This window comes from Oncorhynchus gorbuscha, linkage group LG11 (genome assembly GCF_021184085.1).
Source record: "Oncorhynchus gorbuscha isolate QuinsamMale2020 ecotype Even-year linkage group LG11, OgorEven_v1.0, whole genome shotgun sequence".
Lineage (NCBI taxonomy): Eukaryota > Metazoa > Chordata > Actinopteri > Salmoniformes > Salmonidae > Oncorhynchus > Oncorhynchus gorbuscha.
In genome coordinates, this window is record NC_060183.1 from 75,778,413 (window position 1) to 75,796,491 (window position 18,079).

Below are 18,079 nucleotides of genomic sequence, written 5' to 3' on the forward strand. Positions count from 1 at the left end.
TTGACAATTGATTTATGCTATTGGTCGAGTTGTTGTTTTTGTGCTATGAGTACCAGGAATGAGATCGGAACCTCGTCTTAAGGGCCAAACTGAGCGATAATTTATAGCGAATGCTATCTGGCTACGGGATACTCCTTTCCCATTTAAAAAGTCTCACCTTGTGACCCATTCTATGTATCTGTTGTTCGTCATGTACGTTGAAAGGGGTGTTTCTTGGCTATAAAAGACCTTTGTACTTTTATCTCGCCACTCTCAACGGATCATTAGAAATGGTGAATCGTTGACAAGTCATTGCTATTGCAATGCTCTCATTATTAAAGATGTAGTTTAAGTATAACTCTGACTTTGACAAGTTCTTTCATTTGATGGTAAAGAAATGAACCACCACACTAGCACATGTTTCCTCATGCTTAAGTTTATTACGGTCAGAATGAGCACAGAGAAAAGTCTGAAAAAGGAATTAAGTTCCATTTACAGGTGTATCTCGGGTCTGAATTCCCCTGTCTAAATATTTTTAAAATACACTATGTATAAGTATGTGGACACTGGCTATTTCCGCCACACCCGTTGCTGACAGGTGTATAAAATCGAGCACACAGCCATGCAATCTCCATAGACAAATGTTGGCAGTAGAATGGCCTTACTGGAGAGCTCAGTGACTTTCAACGTGACACGTTGTGTCTGTTATACATTACAACCTACCATTATACAATATTTTATACACCCTACCATTATACAAGATGTTATACAACCAGCCATTACACAAGACGTTATACAACTTACCATTATACAAGATGATATACATTACAAACTACCATTATACAATATGTTATACAACTACCATTATACACAATTTTATACAGCCTACCATTGTACAAGATGATATACATTACAACCTACCACTATTCAAGATGCTATACATCCCACCATTGAACACGATGCTATTACAACCTACCAACATACAATATGTTATACAATACAACCTGCCATTATACAGCTATACAACCTATACATTACAACCTACCATTATACACGATGCTATACAACCTACCATTATACATTACAACCTACCACTATTCAAGATGTTATACAACCTACCTTTATACAAGATGCTATACAACCTACCATTACACAGATGCTATACATTACAACCTACATTATACAAATGTTATACATTACAACCTACCATTATACAATATGTTATACATTACAACCTACCATTATACAATATGTTATACATTACAACCTACCATTATACAAGATGTTATACAATACAACCTACCATTATACAATATGTTATACATTACAACCTACCATTATACAAGATGTTATTCTACCTACCATTACGACAGCAACGATTAAAACATTCCCAAACCAGAAACCGTGGATTGATGCCAGCATTCGTTTCCTGCGTGAACCACTGCTTTTAACCAAGGCAAGGTGACCGGAAACATAACCGACTACAAACAGTGTAGCTATTCCCTCCAAGGCAATCAAACAAGTTAAGCGTCAGTATAGAGACAAAGTAGAGTTGCAATTCAATGGCTCAGACACAAGGAGTATGTGGCAGGGTCTACAGTCAATCACGGATTACAAAAAGAAAACCAGCCCAGTCGCGGACCAGGATGTCGCTTTGAGGACAATACAGTGCCACTGACTTCACTGCAGCTAACGTGAGTAAAACATTTAAACTGTTAACCCTCGCAAGGCTGCAGGCCCAGACTGCATCCCCAGCCGCGTCCTCAGAGCATGCGCAGACCAGCTGGCTGGTGTGTTTACGGACATATTCAATCAATCCCTATCCCAGTCTGCTGTTCCCACATGCTTCAAGAGGGCCACCATTGTTCCTGTTCCCAAGAAAGCTAAGGTAACTGAGCTAAACGACTACTGCCCCTTAGCACTCACTTCCATCATCATGAAGTGCTTTGAGAGACTAGTCAAGGACCATATTACCTCCAACCTACCTGACACCCTAGACCCACTCCAATTTGCTTACCGCCCCAATAGGTCCACAGACGATGTAATTGCAACCACACTGCACACTGCCCTAACCCATCTGGACAAGAGGAGTACCTATGTGAGAATGCTGTTCATCGACTACAGCTCAGCATTTAACACCATAGTACCCTCCAAACTCGTCATCAAGCTCGAGACCCTCGGTCTCGACCCCGCCCTGTGCAACTGGGTACTGGACTTCCTGATGGGCAGCCCCCAGGTGGTGAGGGTAGGTAACAAAATCTCCACCCCGCTGATCCTCAACACTGGGGCCCCACAAGGGTGCGTTCTGAGCCCTCTCCTGTACTCCCTGTTCACCCACGACTGCGTGGCCATGCACGCCTCCAACTCAATCATAAAGTTTGCGGATGACACTACAGTGGTAGGCTTGATTACCAACAACGACGAGACAGCCTACAGGGAGGAGTTGAGGGCACTCTGGAGTATGATGTCAGGAAAATAACTTCACACTCAACGTCAACAAAACAAAGGAGATGATTGCGGACTTCAGGAAACAGCAGAGGGAGCACCCCCCTATCCACATCGATGGGACAGTAGTGGAGAGGGTAGTAAGTTTTAAATTCCTCGGCGTACACATCACGGACAAACTGAATTGGTCCACCCACACAGTGTTGTTAAGAAGGCGCAGCAGCACCTCTTCAACCTCAGGAGGCTGAAGAAATTTGTCTTGTCACCAAAAGCACTCACAAACCTCTACAGATGCACAATCGAGAGCATGCTGTCAGGCTGTATCACTGCCTGGTACGGCAACTGCTCCGCCCACAATCGTAAGGCTCTCCAGAGGGTAGTGAGGTCTGCACAACGCATCACCGGGGGCAAACTACCTGCCCTCCAGGACACCTACACCACCCGATGTCACAGGAAGTCCATAAAGATCAAGGACAACCACCCCAGCCACTGCCTTTTCACACCGCTATCATGCAGAAGGCAAGGTCAGTACAGGTGCATCAAAGCAGGGACCGAGAGACTGAAAAACAGCTTCTATTTCAAGGCCATCAGACTGTTAAACAGCCACCACTAACATTGAATGGCTTCTGCCAACATACTGTGACGGCCCTGAATTTTTCTGAACCGTCTCAGTGCAGCTCCTTCCAATAGGGCGCTTTCCCTTTAATTCCCAATTAAATAGCCAGCATCAGCTGCGCAAAAGTGGGGTTGTGATGGAGACGTGAAAGAGGATGTGTTCAACCCTCAGTTCCGAAGCTTCTCTATTCCGTGTGTTTTGTAGCCTAAGAGAGTTTTACCCAGGATGGGATCCACTCTTTGCGTCCGTGGACTACACCTCTCTGTTCTTCGTGGCCTTTCTCTGCTGGAGATCTATTGGCGGATTGGATTGTCTGACTGACCGACTGACTACAACCTTTTTGTATACGGTATGTCATTTGTTTTGATGTGAGGTATACTGTGATGATTTATGTAGTTAGTTGTAGTTGAGGACTTAGTAAGAGTTGATACGCTTTAAGTTCTGTGGTAAAATTATTGTTATATTGATTGTATGTTTAGTACTGGGTTTACACTACATTGAATGAACGGACAAACATTGCGTGACAGAAGTCACTTTACCGGGCTGGACTTTTTTTTTTTTTTTAGGCCCGAGGTACAGGACATTTCTGGAGGAACCAGAACTCATTGTGTTATATTATTATATGTGTGTGTAATCATTGATGTTGTTAATACAACCCACGCAAAAGAATATAGTTGTTTTTGAAGTTCTTTCCAATGTTTTAAGGGTTTATGAAAAGTTTATTTCCATCCTGACTTTTACATAAGTCCTTTGTATTGGTGTAGACTTGACGGACCAGATGGGACTCATTCCCACCCAAACTAAAAGGAGAAACCAATGTTTTCTCTGGTAGGCACAACCTACCTGGCACCCCTATAAATAATAACCTCAAGTCAAAACCGTTACATAAAAAATGAAATACCGTATACAAAAAGGTTGTAGTCAGTCGGTCAGTCAGACAATCCAATCCGCCAATAGATCTCCAACTCTCGGAGTTGACTGGCTAGTAGTGGGTTGATGTTCTTCAAGATCAATTTAACTCCCTCCCCCTCTACTTCCTCAATCCCTCCTAGCTCGTTTGTTCATGGTGATTTGAGTAGACGTCATGTGGGGGCGATGCCCATTAAATTGCAATTTCCCACCTTTGGGGAAAAAAAGATGACAGTCCTGATCCGATAATGTATCTAGAAAGATGTCGTGACTTTCTTGCCCTCAATCCCCTGGCTGACGAAGAACTCTTGCCACATTGAGGAATGTGTTGCATGGAACAGCTCGAGACTGGTGGGATGTGGCACGTCTCACTACTACCTCCTGGGCTGACTTTGAGGCCAGGTTTTCCTCTGCATTTCTGTCTGAGGACTACACAGATGAATTGGCAGACAGTCAGAAATCGAGTACAAAGAGAGAAAGAGAGTATCTGTGACTTTGCATAGGGTTAACACTCCCTGTGCAGAAGGTGGAAACCTGGCATTGAGGAGGAAGAGGTCATTAAATTGATCTTGAAGAACATCAACCCACTACTAGCCAGTCAACTCCGAGAACGAGTCACCACTGTCGATGGACTGGTTCGCTTGGGACAGCAGTTTGAGAAGGACAGAGAATGCCAACCGCAATATGACCAGAGAAAGAAACAGACACCCAAACAGTTACCCAAGACAGACCATCAACAACAGCCAGAGTCTCCAGCCAAGACCCCTCTCATGTTTTGTTGGAGATGTAGCCAAAAGGGACATTCTTCAGCTACATGTCCAAGACCGTATCAAGTAAACCCTTCCAGAAAGCACAAATCACAACAGGCCAACACACCTAACTCTCTTCGCAGGAATGACCATCCTTCTCTGGGTGCTTTACATTACTCATCTCGTATGTATATACTGTACTCTATATCATATACTGCATCTTTATGTAATACATGTATCACTAGCCACTTTAAACTATGCCACTTTGTTTACATACCCTACATTACTCATCTCATATGTATATACTGTACTTGATACCATCTACTGCATTTTGCCTATGCCATTCTGTACTATCACTCATTCATATATCTTTATGTTCATATTCTTTATCCCTTTACACTTGTGTGTATAAGGTAGTAGTTGTGGAATTGTTAGGTTAGATTACTCGTTGGTTATTACTGCATTGTCGGAACTAGAAGCACAAGCATTTAGCTACACTCGCATTAACATCTGCTAGCCATGTGTATGTGACAAATACATTTTGATTTGATGATCTACAACCTACCATTATACAAGATGATCTACAACCTACCATTATACAAGATGTTATACCTCCTACCACTATACAATATGTTATACCTCCTACCTTTATACAATATGATATACAACCTACCATTATACAAGATGATCTACAACCTACCATTATACAAGATGTTATACCTCCTACCACTATACAAGATGTTATACCTGCTACAATATGATATGCAACCTACCGTGTGTCTGTCATTCATAAAGAGGTTAAGATAAAGTGAATCTGCAAATGTAGGGCCACAGTTGGACTTGAATTTTAGGATTTGTCTTTTTATTCTTTATTTTTTAACTATACAAGATGCTATAGTACCTAACATTATACAAGATGTTATACAGTCTACCATAAACAAGATGATATACAACCTACCATAAACAAGATGATACACAACCTACCATTATACAAGATGTAACCAACCATTAAGTACCAGAGCCTGATGGTCTTCCACATCTATGAACACATCATTATTAATGAACTGATAGACCCCTGACTAATGTTAAATGAGTCTCTTAAGGATGACACTCGCTGAGATAAAAATGGGTAGTTATGTCTGCTTTCCTCAAACCAGAGATATCAGCAGTAAGCTATCTATGTACCTTCTATAGACACATGTCACTGGTAAATTGATGTGGTAAGATTCAGGGTGAATATATTATTCATCGGGGTTGCTGTAAATGAGAATGTGCTCTCACTCAGTCAACTTACCTGATAAACTTGCCTTGTTCGGTTCAGCTCCTAGTGAAGCAAAGGTGCCCAATGGTGCATCTCCAGCTAATTATGTTCGGGTGCATGTCCAGGGAACTTTGCTCTGGTTTATGTCCAGGGAACTCTTTTCAGGTGTATCTTCCTTGACACGGATTGAATGTAGCCCTAATATACGGTACATTTTCAGATAATCTATTATATCTTCCTCTATAGACTCCTGGCCCAGCACAACAGCCCCATGAACTGGTTTGAGGTCTTTCAGTTCCGTTTATTCATCACAAGATGGCGCTACTGATCAGCAAGCATGGATAAACTCAACATACTCTTATCACCTTCATCTACTGTGCTTCACTCTTGGTTCACGCGCACTGTTGGGACATGCCTTGATGGCCACACCGAGTTGCCATCTCACTTCTGACACCAATGTGGAGAATTATACAAGTTTGCTAGGCGTTGTACTGAGGTCACTACAACAGTCTTTAACAGTCCTACACTGCAGTGTAGTCAGATGAAATTAGGAATTTACTCATAATCATTTGTTTTTGTTCATTGAGCTCATGATCAATTTGTTAATTGAGCTCTAGTGCTTTAATAACTCTAGAAATAACGTTTTTTTAAGCTAGATAAGACAGTTAAGAACAAATTCTTATTTACAATGACAGCCAAACTGTAAACCAGACGACGCTGGGCCAATTGTGCGCAGCCCTATGGGACTCCCAATCACATCCGGTTGTGATACAGCCTGGAATGGAACCAGGGTCTGTAGTGACAGCTCTAGCATTGAGATGCAGTGTCTTAGCCCGCTGTGATACAGCCTGGAATCAAACCAGGGTCTGTAGTGACAGCTCTAGCACTGAGTTGCAGTGTCTTAGACCGCTGTGATACAGCCTGGAATGGAACCAGGGTCTGTAGTGACAGCTCTAGCACTGAGATGCAGTGTCTTTGGCCACTGTGATACAGTCTGGAATGGAACCAGGGTCTGTAGTGACAGCTCTAGCACTGAGATGCAGTGTCTTAGACCACTGTGATACAGCCTGGAATGGAACCAGGGTCTGTAGTGACAGCTCTAGCACTGAGATGCAGTGTCTTTGGCCACTGTGATACAGTCTGGAATCAAACCAGGGTCTGTAGTGACAGCTCTAGCACTGAGATGCAGTGTCTTAGACCGCTGTGATACAGCCTGGAATCAAACCAGGGTCTGTAGTGACAGCTCTACCACTGAGATGCAGTGTCTTAGACCACTGCACCACTCAGGAACCTTGATCAACCCATGCTTTTATTTATCTGTTGCATATAAAACGTTGTATTTTCTGCTTTATATTTATGACTGAGGTTCAAAGCTTAATCTACAGTTCCACCCAAGTGACAGTTGGAGACGAGATCCATGAAAATACAACAATCCTTTTTTTGTGTGAAGATGAGGGGACAGATTGGCAATCTGAAGACTAAAGGACAAATAAAGCATCATTTGAAACTTTGCAGTTAAAAGTGTCCCTTTGTATGTCATCAATAATAATGAATAATAATTGCCACCATCAGGTTTGGTCCAGTGCTGTTACAATCGACATATGTGTCAGAGAGGTGACTATATTTCTACAGAGATGCTGCAATGAGACACTGCATCGCCACCTGAATCATATTCGTTGTGGATCATCAACAGGAACCATAGAAATGCAACTAGAAACGTAATGTATACAAAGGACACACGTCTCTCAACTGAAATTGAGAGCCATGTCCACTCTGAACATTACATGTATATATGCAAGGTTCATCGTGCTATACCTCAGGTGAGCAGCTGTGGAAATATAGTTCATCTTCTGTCAGCCAAAGTATCTGGCTATTGCTTTTTCCTAAGAGATGACTTAGCTAGATGTGTTTGTATTGCTTTTTCCTAAGAGTTGACTTAGCTAGATGTGTTTGTATTGCTTTTTCCTAAGAGTTGACTTAGCTAGATGTGTTTGTATTGCTTTTTCCTAAGAGTTGACTTAGCTAGATGTGTTTGTATTGCTTTTTCCTAAGAGTTGACTTAGCTAGATGTGTTTGTATTGCTTTTTCCTAAGAGTTGACTTAGCTAGATGTGTTTGTATTGCTTTTTCCTAAGAGTTGACTTAGCTAGATGTGTTTGTATTGCTTTTTCCTGAGTAGACGTAGTTAGATGTTAGCTAGTCACTTTAATAATGCAATTTTAATAATGTTTACATATCTTGCATTACTCATCTCATATGCATATATTGTATTCAATACTATCTATTGCAATTTATCCTGTGCTGCTCTGTCATTGCTCATCCATATATCTATATTTATATATTCTTATTCCATTCCTTTACCTAGATTTGTGTGTATTAGGTATTTGTTGCGGAATTGTTAGATATTACTGCACTGTCGGAACTAGAAGCACAAGCATTTTGCTACACTCACATTAACATCTGTTAACCATGTGTATGTGACCAATAAAATGTTATGTTATTTTATTTGTTGTTTGTATTGCATTTGACTGCATTGAATACTGTGTGTAGATCCAAGAAGGTATGGGTTTCATGACAACAGGAGCATTTCTACATTCCCTGCCCAGAAACTGCAGCCACAGATTAACAAAGGAGAATGAATGTCTTAGCCCCAGCACTTTCTACAGTAGGCGTCATTACAGAGACCATGTATGGGTTGAAATGCTCTGCCCTAAAACGTATGTCTCTCTAAAGCAGATGTAAGAGGAAAAATGCGTACTCACACACATAACCATGTACAATCGTAGACCCCCCCCCCAGGGGACACATACCAGTGGTGTTCTGTTTTTTTTTCTCCCTTCCCCTGGGTCATATTCATTAGTGAACATCGTAGCAAAATGTTTTGAAACGGAAAACAAAAACACATCTTCCTTGTTGGAAAAGTTGAAGTAGTCCCTCCCCGTTTCAGTGTGTTTTCTTCTGTTTGGTGCCTAGTGAATACAACCCTGGTATCGTTAGGCTCACTCCCCTGGTGTCCCTATGAAAAAGCTCTGAGGTGACGTTTCATATCATTTCATTCACTTTTATCATTCTTGTACAGAAGAGATTTATACATTGGGTTAAGTATGGATCATAATAAACATTCTCTCAACAAGAGGTTTTCCAAATACACCAACACCATCGGATGATAGAGTAAGAATCCGTCATTTACAGAATGCAACACTACAATATGTACAGCTTAATAAATACATGGTTGTAAACAAAAGACAAATGAGAAAAACCCATTAACAGGTAAGGTCGTCCGGTGAGGCAAGCAAACAAACCACAACAAAAAGATGGCCGAGAAATGAAACTGTAAAGAAATATACCATTATCCAATAATAAAATATTAACATTTTTACTTTAAAATCCAGGTTCAAGTCTTTTCAATGTGGACATGTTTCCCCATGTATGACAGAAGTGTTGATTAGAAGCATAGAAATATGGCTGTAGAGTGACTACTATAGTCATTCTATTTCTATGGTCTACGTACATCATATCACCAGAACAGGAACAAAGAGTGTATTTTGCGAGTCCACATCATGTTGTTACGCTACAGGTTGTGCATTCTACAGTGCTGTCTTACTTAGGATGGCCAAACTGTGACAAAAACAAAGAATCCATGGCAACACTATTAACCACCTGTGTCTATATGATGCATTCATAGAGCCTTCTTTCACGCCCATAATAGACTATAATAATGGGCTTTTCCTGGTTAAAGGTCTAATAAAACATGTATTTTTTTTATAAGCATTCAGAACAGCTCACAACTCCTTAAATAGCCTTTATGAGGCTTCATAATGCATTACTACATGTGACTCAAAGACAGTGTTACCAAATCAATAAATATAAATAAAGAAATATTAAAAACCAACACAGAAACCACTTGACTTAATGGTGTGTGCTGCATTGTGCAAGTCCAGCGGGAGAAGAAGAAGAAGAAAAAGAAGAAGAAGTTGTTTTTGGCAAAAATAAAAAAGCAATATTGGGTTTGAAATGACAAGTCGTCCATATCTAGTCCTTCCCCTGAAAATGGCAAATATATTGCAAAATGAAATCTAAATCATAAAGTATCTGCAATTACTGTCCTACTACTTGAATTTAGTGGAATCTTTTCCAGAATACCATGGATTATATGGGATTGTGTCCTCATATGAGGCACGACATGGAAGAGTCTGTTAATGGTTTTGATGCTAGCAGTACAGTTATATACATATACACACATACCTATGAACTACTCAAATATGAAAGGTAGATTTTAAAACTATGCAGGTGATTCTCAATGTCCAATGTGAAATCCAATAAGACAAAATAATAATAATAATAATGAAAAAGAACAAAGGCAAATATTGTCAAAGTGTTTGTCATTTTAGTAATCATTATTGGATGGATGCTAGACAGTTGAAATAGGCAAATTGAAGAGAGACGTGGGATATTCATGTATTACAACACATAGGGTCAGATCCAGAGCCTTAGCCCATACAACACAACCAGGTATACATGAGTTGGAGCACTTTAGAATACAGTCACTATTTTCATTTGACAAATATTTCTATTTTTTTTTGCAATACATATAGAGTGTACATGAATACAACCTTGTTATTTGTTTGGTGTAAAACAACATCAGTTTTATCATTAGCTCAAGTCCCTTTGTACTTCAGATGAATACAGTTTTGAAATGATGAAATATAGAAGATATAGCCATGTGACTATAAGCTAAAGTGTTACAGATATCACTGATAACTGATGAGTGTTTATGGAAGCTAACTGAAGGTCAATGAGGGTTATTCATGATCCTTAACAGTTGAGAAAAATGTACCACCTATTTCTAAACAGATTCAACAATGTGTAGATAGACTGGAGAGTCTATTTGGATAGTATATTTGGTTGGATAGAACTAAATCACTACATACTCAGGGTGTTAACAAGACCTACCATGTCATATTTAAATTAAAACATGGCCTAAGTATATTATATACCATTATTATGTTCTTAAGGTCATTAGTTAACCGGCTTCTTTCTACTTTGAAAAATAAAAAGAGGTGGTACATTTAAAGCTGCAATAAAGTTAGAACCCCAACGCTCTCGAACAGAAAACCACGCATGTTCATCTAAGATGCCCCTATCTGAAATACCTGGGTGTGAAGATTAAAGTTAGAACCCCAACGCTCTCGAACAGAAAACCATGCATGTTCATCTAAGATGCCCCTATCTGAAATACCTGGGTGTGAAGATTAAAGTTAGAACCCCAACGCTCTCGAACAGAAAACCATGCATGTTCATCTAAGATGCCCCTATCTGAAATACCTGGGTGTGAAGATTAAAGTTAGAACCCCAACGCTCTCGAACAGAAAACCACGCATGTTCATCGAAGATGCCCCTATCTGAAATACCTGGGAGTGAAGATGAAGGAGAGCAAAAGAAAGCAGACTGAGTGCAGAGAGCTTAGTCACATGCACTCAGGACAAGCACACATTCCCAGAAAGACCACAGGCATTATGTTATGGCATAACATATCTCTTCTAAAAAAAAAAAAATCAAGTTTCAATGGATGCAATATATGACGAAGAAGATATTAATTGAACATCTTCCTCCGCTCTTCTCTCTCTCTCTCTCTCTCTCTCTCTCTCTCTCTCTCTCTCTCTCTCTCTCTCTCTCTCTCTCTCTCTCTCTCTCTCTCTCACTCTCACTCTCTCCATTAACAAAAGTTATCTACAAAAAGATTTCAGTTTTACTACAATACAAAAACTGAGGAGGTCAAAAACAGCGTTTTCTACCAGTCTTGTTTCAAGGAAGACTTGAACTTTAGAAAAAAAGGTCTCTTTGAAATCCTCTTGCAAAGTATGTCTTTGTCCGTCTCTCCCTATAATATCCCTCATTGGTTTTCAGATGGTATTAGTGGACTGGGGTCACCTTGCAGTTCAGAGGTCACCTTGCAGTCCATCTTTCCCCCATCTGACTGTCCTCCCATGATACTACAGTTAGGACTGTTCCAAGCATCTTGTGTGTTGCCCATGTGCTCAGTCTTGGAGTCAAAGAACACTTTTTGTTTGCTTCCTGCGTTGACAGGAAGTGGTAGGAGATAGAGGAGAGGCGGGAGGTGGAGATTGGCCTTTGAACTCAAGGCGTCACCTCGCTCCCTATAGGCCGAATGAACCAGAAGGTAAACAAAAAAGGAGGCGAGAAAGTCGACTAAAATATTCCTGAGTGTAAAAGTGTGGCGCTCCAAGGGAGGGAGTCTTGCGGGAGGTGTGGGTCTGTGCCCCCATATCACCTCCAGGTGGAGTGGAGTGAGGAGAAGACTGGGATTGAGGAGTGCAACGTGCGCTTTGGAACTCTCGATGACGCCACATCACCAACATTGTGGCGATTACTAGTATTCACCTCGTCCCTTGATTCGCCGTTGTAACGCAACAGTCTCTCTCTCGCAGTTTGGCAATCCGCGCAGTTTCTACTGCTGCTATGTATCGGCCGCTCTTTGCTTCTCCTCGCCCTCCTCCCCTTCCCCCTCTCCCTCCTCATCCTCCTCCTCCAACTCCGCCATACTTGGTTCCCTGTGTACCCCTTCACCCTCCTCCTCCTCCTCTACCACTACCACCTCCTCCTCCTCCTCCTCCTCCTCCTCCTCCTCCACCTCCTCTTCCGGCTGCTCGTCCAACGGGATCTCTGTGGATTCCGAGTCCTGCGTGCAGAGCGTTTTTGAGTTACAACTATTCTCCTCGTCTTCTTCTGGTTGACTTCCACTGTCTTTCTCCGTGTCCGACTCTCCGTCCTCTTCCAGGGTGAGCTCGAACTGGAACTTGTCCCCTCCGGGGGGACGTCCGCTGCCATCGTCGGCTTCGTCCGGGGCGGGCGAGGGGCTCTGGGGGATGATGCTCTGGTACCACTCCCTGTTGTCCTCCAGAGTGTCCAGGATGTCTTGAGCGTCAGGATGCACCAAATCAGCCCAGGTCTCCCACAGAGGGTGGACGATGTAGTCGATGAACCCCACCTGGAGAGGGGAAGGAGGAAGGAGAAAGGAGAGAGGAGGGAAAATAAAATGAATATCAGCCTGTTGTGCTCAAATAATTTGTCTGGACTGATATAAACCTGCTTTGTGTGTGTGTGTGTGTGTGTGTGTGTGTGTGTGTGTGTGTGTGTGTGTGTGTGTGTGTGTGTGTGTGTGTGTGTGTGTGTGTGTGTGTGTGTGTGTGTGTGTGTGTGTGTGTGTGTGTGTGTGTGTGTGTGTGTGTGTGTGTGTGTGTGTGTGTGTGTGTGTGTGTGTGTGTGTGTGTGTGCTTTTGGTTTCACTATCCTTGTGGGGACCAGAAGTCCTCACAAGGATAGTAAAAAAAAGGAACATTCGGACAAGTGGGCACAATTCGCCGGTCCCCACAAAGAAAATAACTATTTTAGGCTTAGGGGTTAGGTTCAGGGTCAGGGTTACAATTAGTGTTAGGGGTTAGATTTAGGCTTAGAGTTAGGGTTAAAGTTTGGGAAAATAAGATTTTGAATTGGAATCAATTGTTTGGTCCCCACAAGAATAGTAAACCATGTGTGTGTGTGTGTGTGTGTGTTTGTGTGTGTGTGTGTGTATATATATATATATACTGTGTGTGTGTGTGTGTGTGTGTGTGTGTGTGTGTGTGTGTGTGTGTGTGTGTGTGTGTGTGTGTGTGTGTGTGTGTATATATATATACTGTATGTGTGTACTGTACTTACCTGGCTCTTCTGTACAGAGGCGTTGTGTTTGTCACACATAGGGCTGATCTCCATGCCTCTCTCCCTCTCCCTATCCCCCTGGCTGAAGAACTCTTCCATAATGCGGTCGGTCCACTGGCGGTACAGCTGCAGGGGCTTGGTAGGGTTACTGAGATCCGCACAATGCACCATGTTCTGGAGGACCTGAGAGTGGGGGAAGAGAGATTTAGAATTTAAAACCCCAGTCCTCACATTTACTGAGGGAGCGTGCAATTGGCATTCTGAGTGCTGGAATGTCCACCTGAGCTGTTGCCAGAGAATTGAATGTTCATTTCTCAACCATTCAACATCATTTTATAGAATTTGACAGTACGTCCAACCGGCCTCACAACCGCAGACCACATGTAACCATGCCAGCCCAGGACCTCCACATCCGGCTTCTTCACCTGCTGGATCATCTGAGACCAGCCACCGGACAGCTGATGAACCAAAGAATTTGAAACCGTCTTAGGGAAGCTCATCTGCGTGCTCGTCGTCCTCACCAGGTTCTTGACCTGACTGCAGTTTGGAGTCGTAACCGACTTCATTGGGTTTTGTGGCATTGGGCTTATGGTACGAGCAGGCATAACCTATGGTACGAGCAGGCATAAGCTATGGTACGAGCAGGCATAAGCTATGGTACGAGCAGGCATAAGCTATGGTACGAGCAGGCATAAGCTATGGACAACGAACACAGTTGCATTTTATCGATGGCAATTTGAATGTACAGAGATACCATGACAAGATCCTGAGGCTCATTGTCGTGACATTCATCCACCAGCATCATCTCATGTTTCAGCATGGTAATGCACGGCCCCATGTCACAAGGACTTGTACACAATTCCCAGTTCTTTCATGGCCTGCATAATCACTAGACATGTCATCCATTGAGCATGTTTGGGATGCTCTTCTGGACAGCATGTTCCAGTTCCCCTGTTTCCAACAACTTCACACAGCCATTGAAGAGGAGTGGGGCAACATTCCACAGGCCACAATCAACAGCTTGATCAAATCTATGTGAAGGAGATGCGTTGTTCTGCATGAGGGACATGGTGGTCACACCAGATATTGACTGCTTTCTAATCCACACCCTTACCTTTTTTCTAAGGTATCTGTGACCAACAGATGCATACTGTATCTGTATTCCCAGTCATGTGAAAGCCATAGATTAGGCCCTAATGAATCTTTGAAATGGTTGCATGTTGTGTTTATATTTTTATTCAGTGTATATACACCTGTAAAAGAAACAACGGTTAAAAGGTCAGCTGCAAACCTCTGACGTCATACTGAACATAAAACATTCTAGAGACCTCAAGAGAGAGAGCACTGGTGTTTCCCTCTGCCCCATGGCAACAACACCATCGAGAGAGAGAGCACTGGTGTCTCCCTCTGCCCCATGGCAACAACACCATCGAGAGAGAGAGCACTGGTGTTTCCCTCTGCCCCATGGCAACAACACCATTGAGAGAGAGGTGTCTCCCTCTGCCCCATGGCAACAACACCATCGAGAGAGAGAGCACTGGTGTTCCCTCTGCCCCATGGCAACAACACCATCGAGAGAGAGAGCACTGGTGTTTCCCTCTGCCCCATGGCAACAACACCATCGAGAGAGAGAGCACTGGTGTTTCCCTCTGCCCCATGGCAACAACACCATCGAGAGAGAGAGCACTGGTGTTTCCTCTCTGCCCCATCGAGAGAGAGAGCACTGGTGTTTCCCTCTGCCCCATGGCAACACACATCGAGAGAGAGAGAGAGCACTGGTGTTTCCCTCTGCCCCATGGCAACAACACCATCGGCACTGGTGTTTCCCTCTGCCCCATGGCAACAACACCATCGAGAGAGAGAGAGAGAGCACTGGTGTTTCCCTCTGCCCCATGGCAACAACACCATCGAGATCGAACAACACCATCGAGAGAGAGAGCACTGGTGTTTCCCTCTGCCCCAGAACAACACCATCGAGAGCACTGGTGTTTCCCTCTGCCCCATGGCAACAACACCATCGAGAGAGAGAGAGCACTGGTGTTTCCCTCTGCCCCATGGCAACAACACCATCGAGAGAGAGAGCACTGGTGTCTCCCTCTGCCCCATGGCAACAACACCATCGAGAGAGAGAGCACTGGTGTTTCCCTCTGCCCCATGGCAACAACACCATCGAGAGAGAGAGAGAGCACTGGTGTTTCCCTCTGCCCCATGGCAACAACACCATCGAGAGAGAGAGCACTGGTGTTTCCCTCTGCCCTGGCAACAACACCATCGAGAGAGAGAGAGAGAGAGCACTGGTGTTCCCTCTGCCCCATGGCAACAACACCATCGAGAGAGAGAGACTGAGTTTCCCTCTGCCCCATGGCAACAACACCATCGAGAGAGAGAGCACTGGTGTTTCCCTCTGCCCCATGGCAACAACACCATCGAGAGAGAGAGAGCACTGGTGTTTCCCTCTGCCCCATGGCAACAACACCATCGAGAGAGAGAGCACTGGTGTTTCCCTCTGCCCCATGGCAACAACACCATCGAGAGAGAGAGCACTGGTGTTTCCCTCTGCCCCATGGCAACAACACCATCGAGAGAGAGAGCACTGGTGTCTCCCTCTGCCCCATGGCAACAACACCATCGAGAGAGAGAGAGCACTGGTGTCTCCCTCTGCCCCATGGCAACAACACCATCGAGAGAGAGAGCACTGGTGTTTCCCTCTGCCCCATGGCAACAACACCATCGAGAGAGAGAGAGCACTGGTGTTTCCCTCTGCCCCATGGCAACAACACCATCGAGAGAGAGAGAGCACTGGTGTTTCCCTCTGCCCCATGGCAACAACACCATCGAGAGAGAGAGAGAGCACTGGTGTTTCCCTCTGCCCCATGGCAACAACACCATCGAGAGAGAGAGAGCACTGGTGTTTCCCTCTGCCCCATGGCAACAACACCATCGAGAGAGAGAGAGAGAGCACTGGTGTCTCCCTCTGCCCCATGGCAACAACACCATCGAGAGAGAGAGAGAGCACTGGTGTTTCCCTCTGCCCCATGGCAACAACACCATCGAGAGAGAGAGCACTGGTGTTTCCCTCTGCCCCATGGCAACAACACCATCGAGAGAGAGAGAGAGAGCACTGGTGTTTCCCTCTGCCCCATGGCAACAACACCATCGAGAGAGAGAGAGCACTGGTGTCTCCCTCTGCCCCATGGCAACAACACCATTGAGAGAGAGAGCACTGGTGTTTCCCTCTGCCCCATGGCAACAACACCATCGAGAGAGAGAGAGCACTGGTGTTTCCCTCTGCCCCATGGCAACAACACCATCGAGAGAGAGAGCACTGGTGTTTCCCTCTGCCCCATGGCAACAACACCATCGAGAGAGAGAGAGAGAGCACTGGTGTCTCCCTCTGCCCCATGGCAACAACACCATCGAGAGAGAGAGAGCACTGGTGTTTCCCTCTGCCCCATGGCAACAACACCATCGAGAGAGAGAGCACTGGTGTTTCCCTCTGCCCCATGGCAACAACACCATCGAGAGAGAGAGAGAGAGCACTGGTGTCTCCCTCTGCCCCATGGCAACAACACCATCGAGAGAGAGAGAGCACTGGTGTTTCCCTCTGCCCCATGGCAACAACACCATCGAGAGAGAGAGTACTGGTGTTTCCTCTGCCCCATGGCAACAACACCATCGAGAGAGAGAGAGAGCACTGGTGTTTCCCTCTGCCCCATGGCAACAACACCATCGAGAGAGAGAGCACTGGTGTTTCCCTCTGCCCCATGGCAACAACACCATCGAGAGAGAGAGCACTGGTGTTTCCCTCTGCCCCATGGCAACAACACCATCGAGAGAGAGAGCACTGGTGTTTCCTCTGCCCCATGGCAACAACACCATTGAGAGAGAGAGCACTGGTGTTTCCCTCTGCCCCATGGCAACAACACCATCGAGAGAGAGAGAGCACTGGTGTTTCCCTCTGCCCCATGGCAACAACACCATCGAGAGAGAGAGCACTGGTGTTTCCCTCTGCCCCATGGCAACAACACCATCGAGAGAGAGAGCACTGGTGTTTCCCTCTGCCCCATGGCAACAACACCATCGAGAGAGAGCACTGGTGTTTCACAACACCATGGAGAGAGAGCACTGGTGTTTCCCTCTGCCCCATGGCAACAACACAATCGAGAGAAAGAGCAATGGTGTTTCCCTCTGCCCCATGGCAACAACACCATTGAGAGAGAGAGCACTGCTGTTTCCCTCTGCCCCATGGCAACAACACCATCGAGAGAGAGAGCACTGGTGTTTCCCTCTGCCCCATGGCAACAACACCATAGAGAGAGAGAGCACTGGTGTTTCCCTCTGCCCCATGGCAACAACACCATCGAGAGAGAGAGAGCACTGGTGTTTCCCTCTGCTCCATGGC

General features: G+C 44.4%; 1 protein-coding gene across 1 annotated transcript in view; it reads right to left on the reverse strand.

The window, feature by feature from the left end:
• Nucleotides 1–11,259: 11,259 nt before the first annotated feature.
• The window catches only part of LOC124047727 (cAMP-specific 3',5'-cyclic phosphodiesterase 4D-like), a 425,579-nt gene continuing 418,759 nt past the window's right edge, over nt 11,260–18,079 (reverse strand). The window contains exons 17-20 of the mRNA XM_046368031.1: nt 13,678–13,860; nt 12,523–12,967; nt 11,890–12,033; nt 11,260–11,369 (exon numbers count right to left, since the gene is read on the reverse strand). Of these exons, the coding sequence (XP_046223987.1) occupies nt 11,260–11,369; nt 11,890–12,033; nt 12,523–12,967; nt 13,678–13,860 (882 nt within the window). The remainder of the gene's footprint in view (nt 11,370–11,889; nt 12,034–12,522; nt 12,968–13,677; nt 13,861–18,079) is intronic.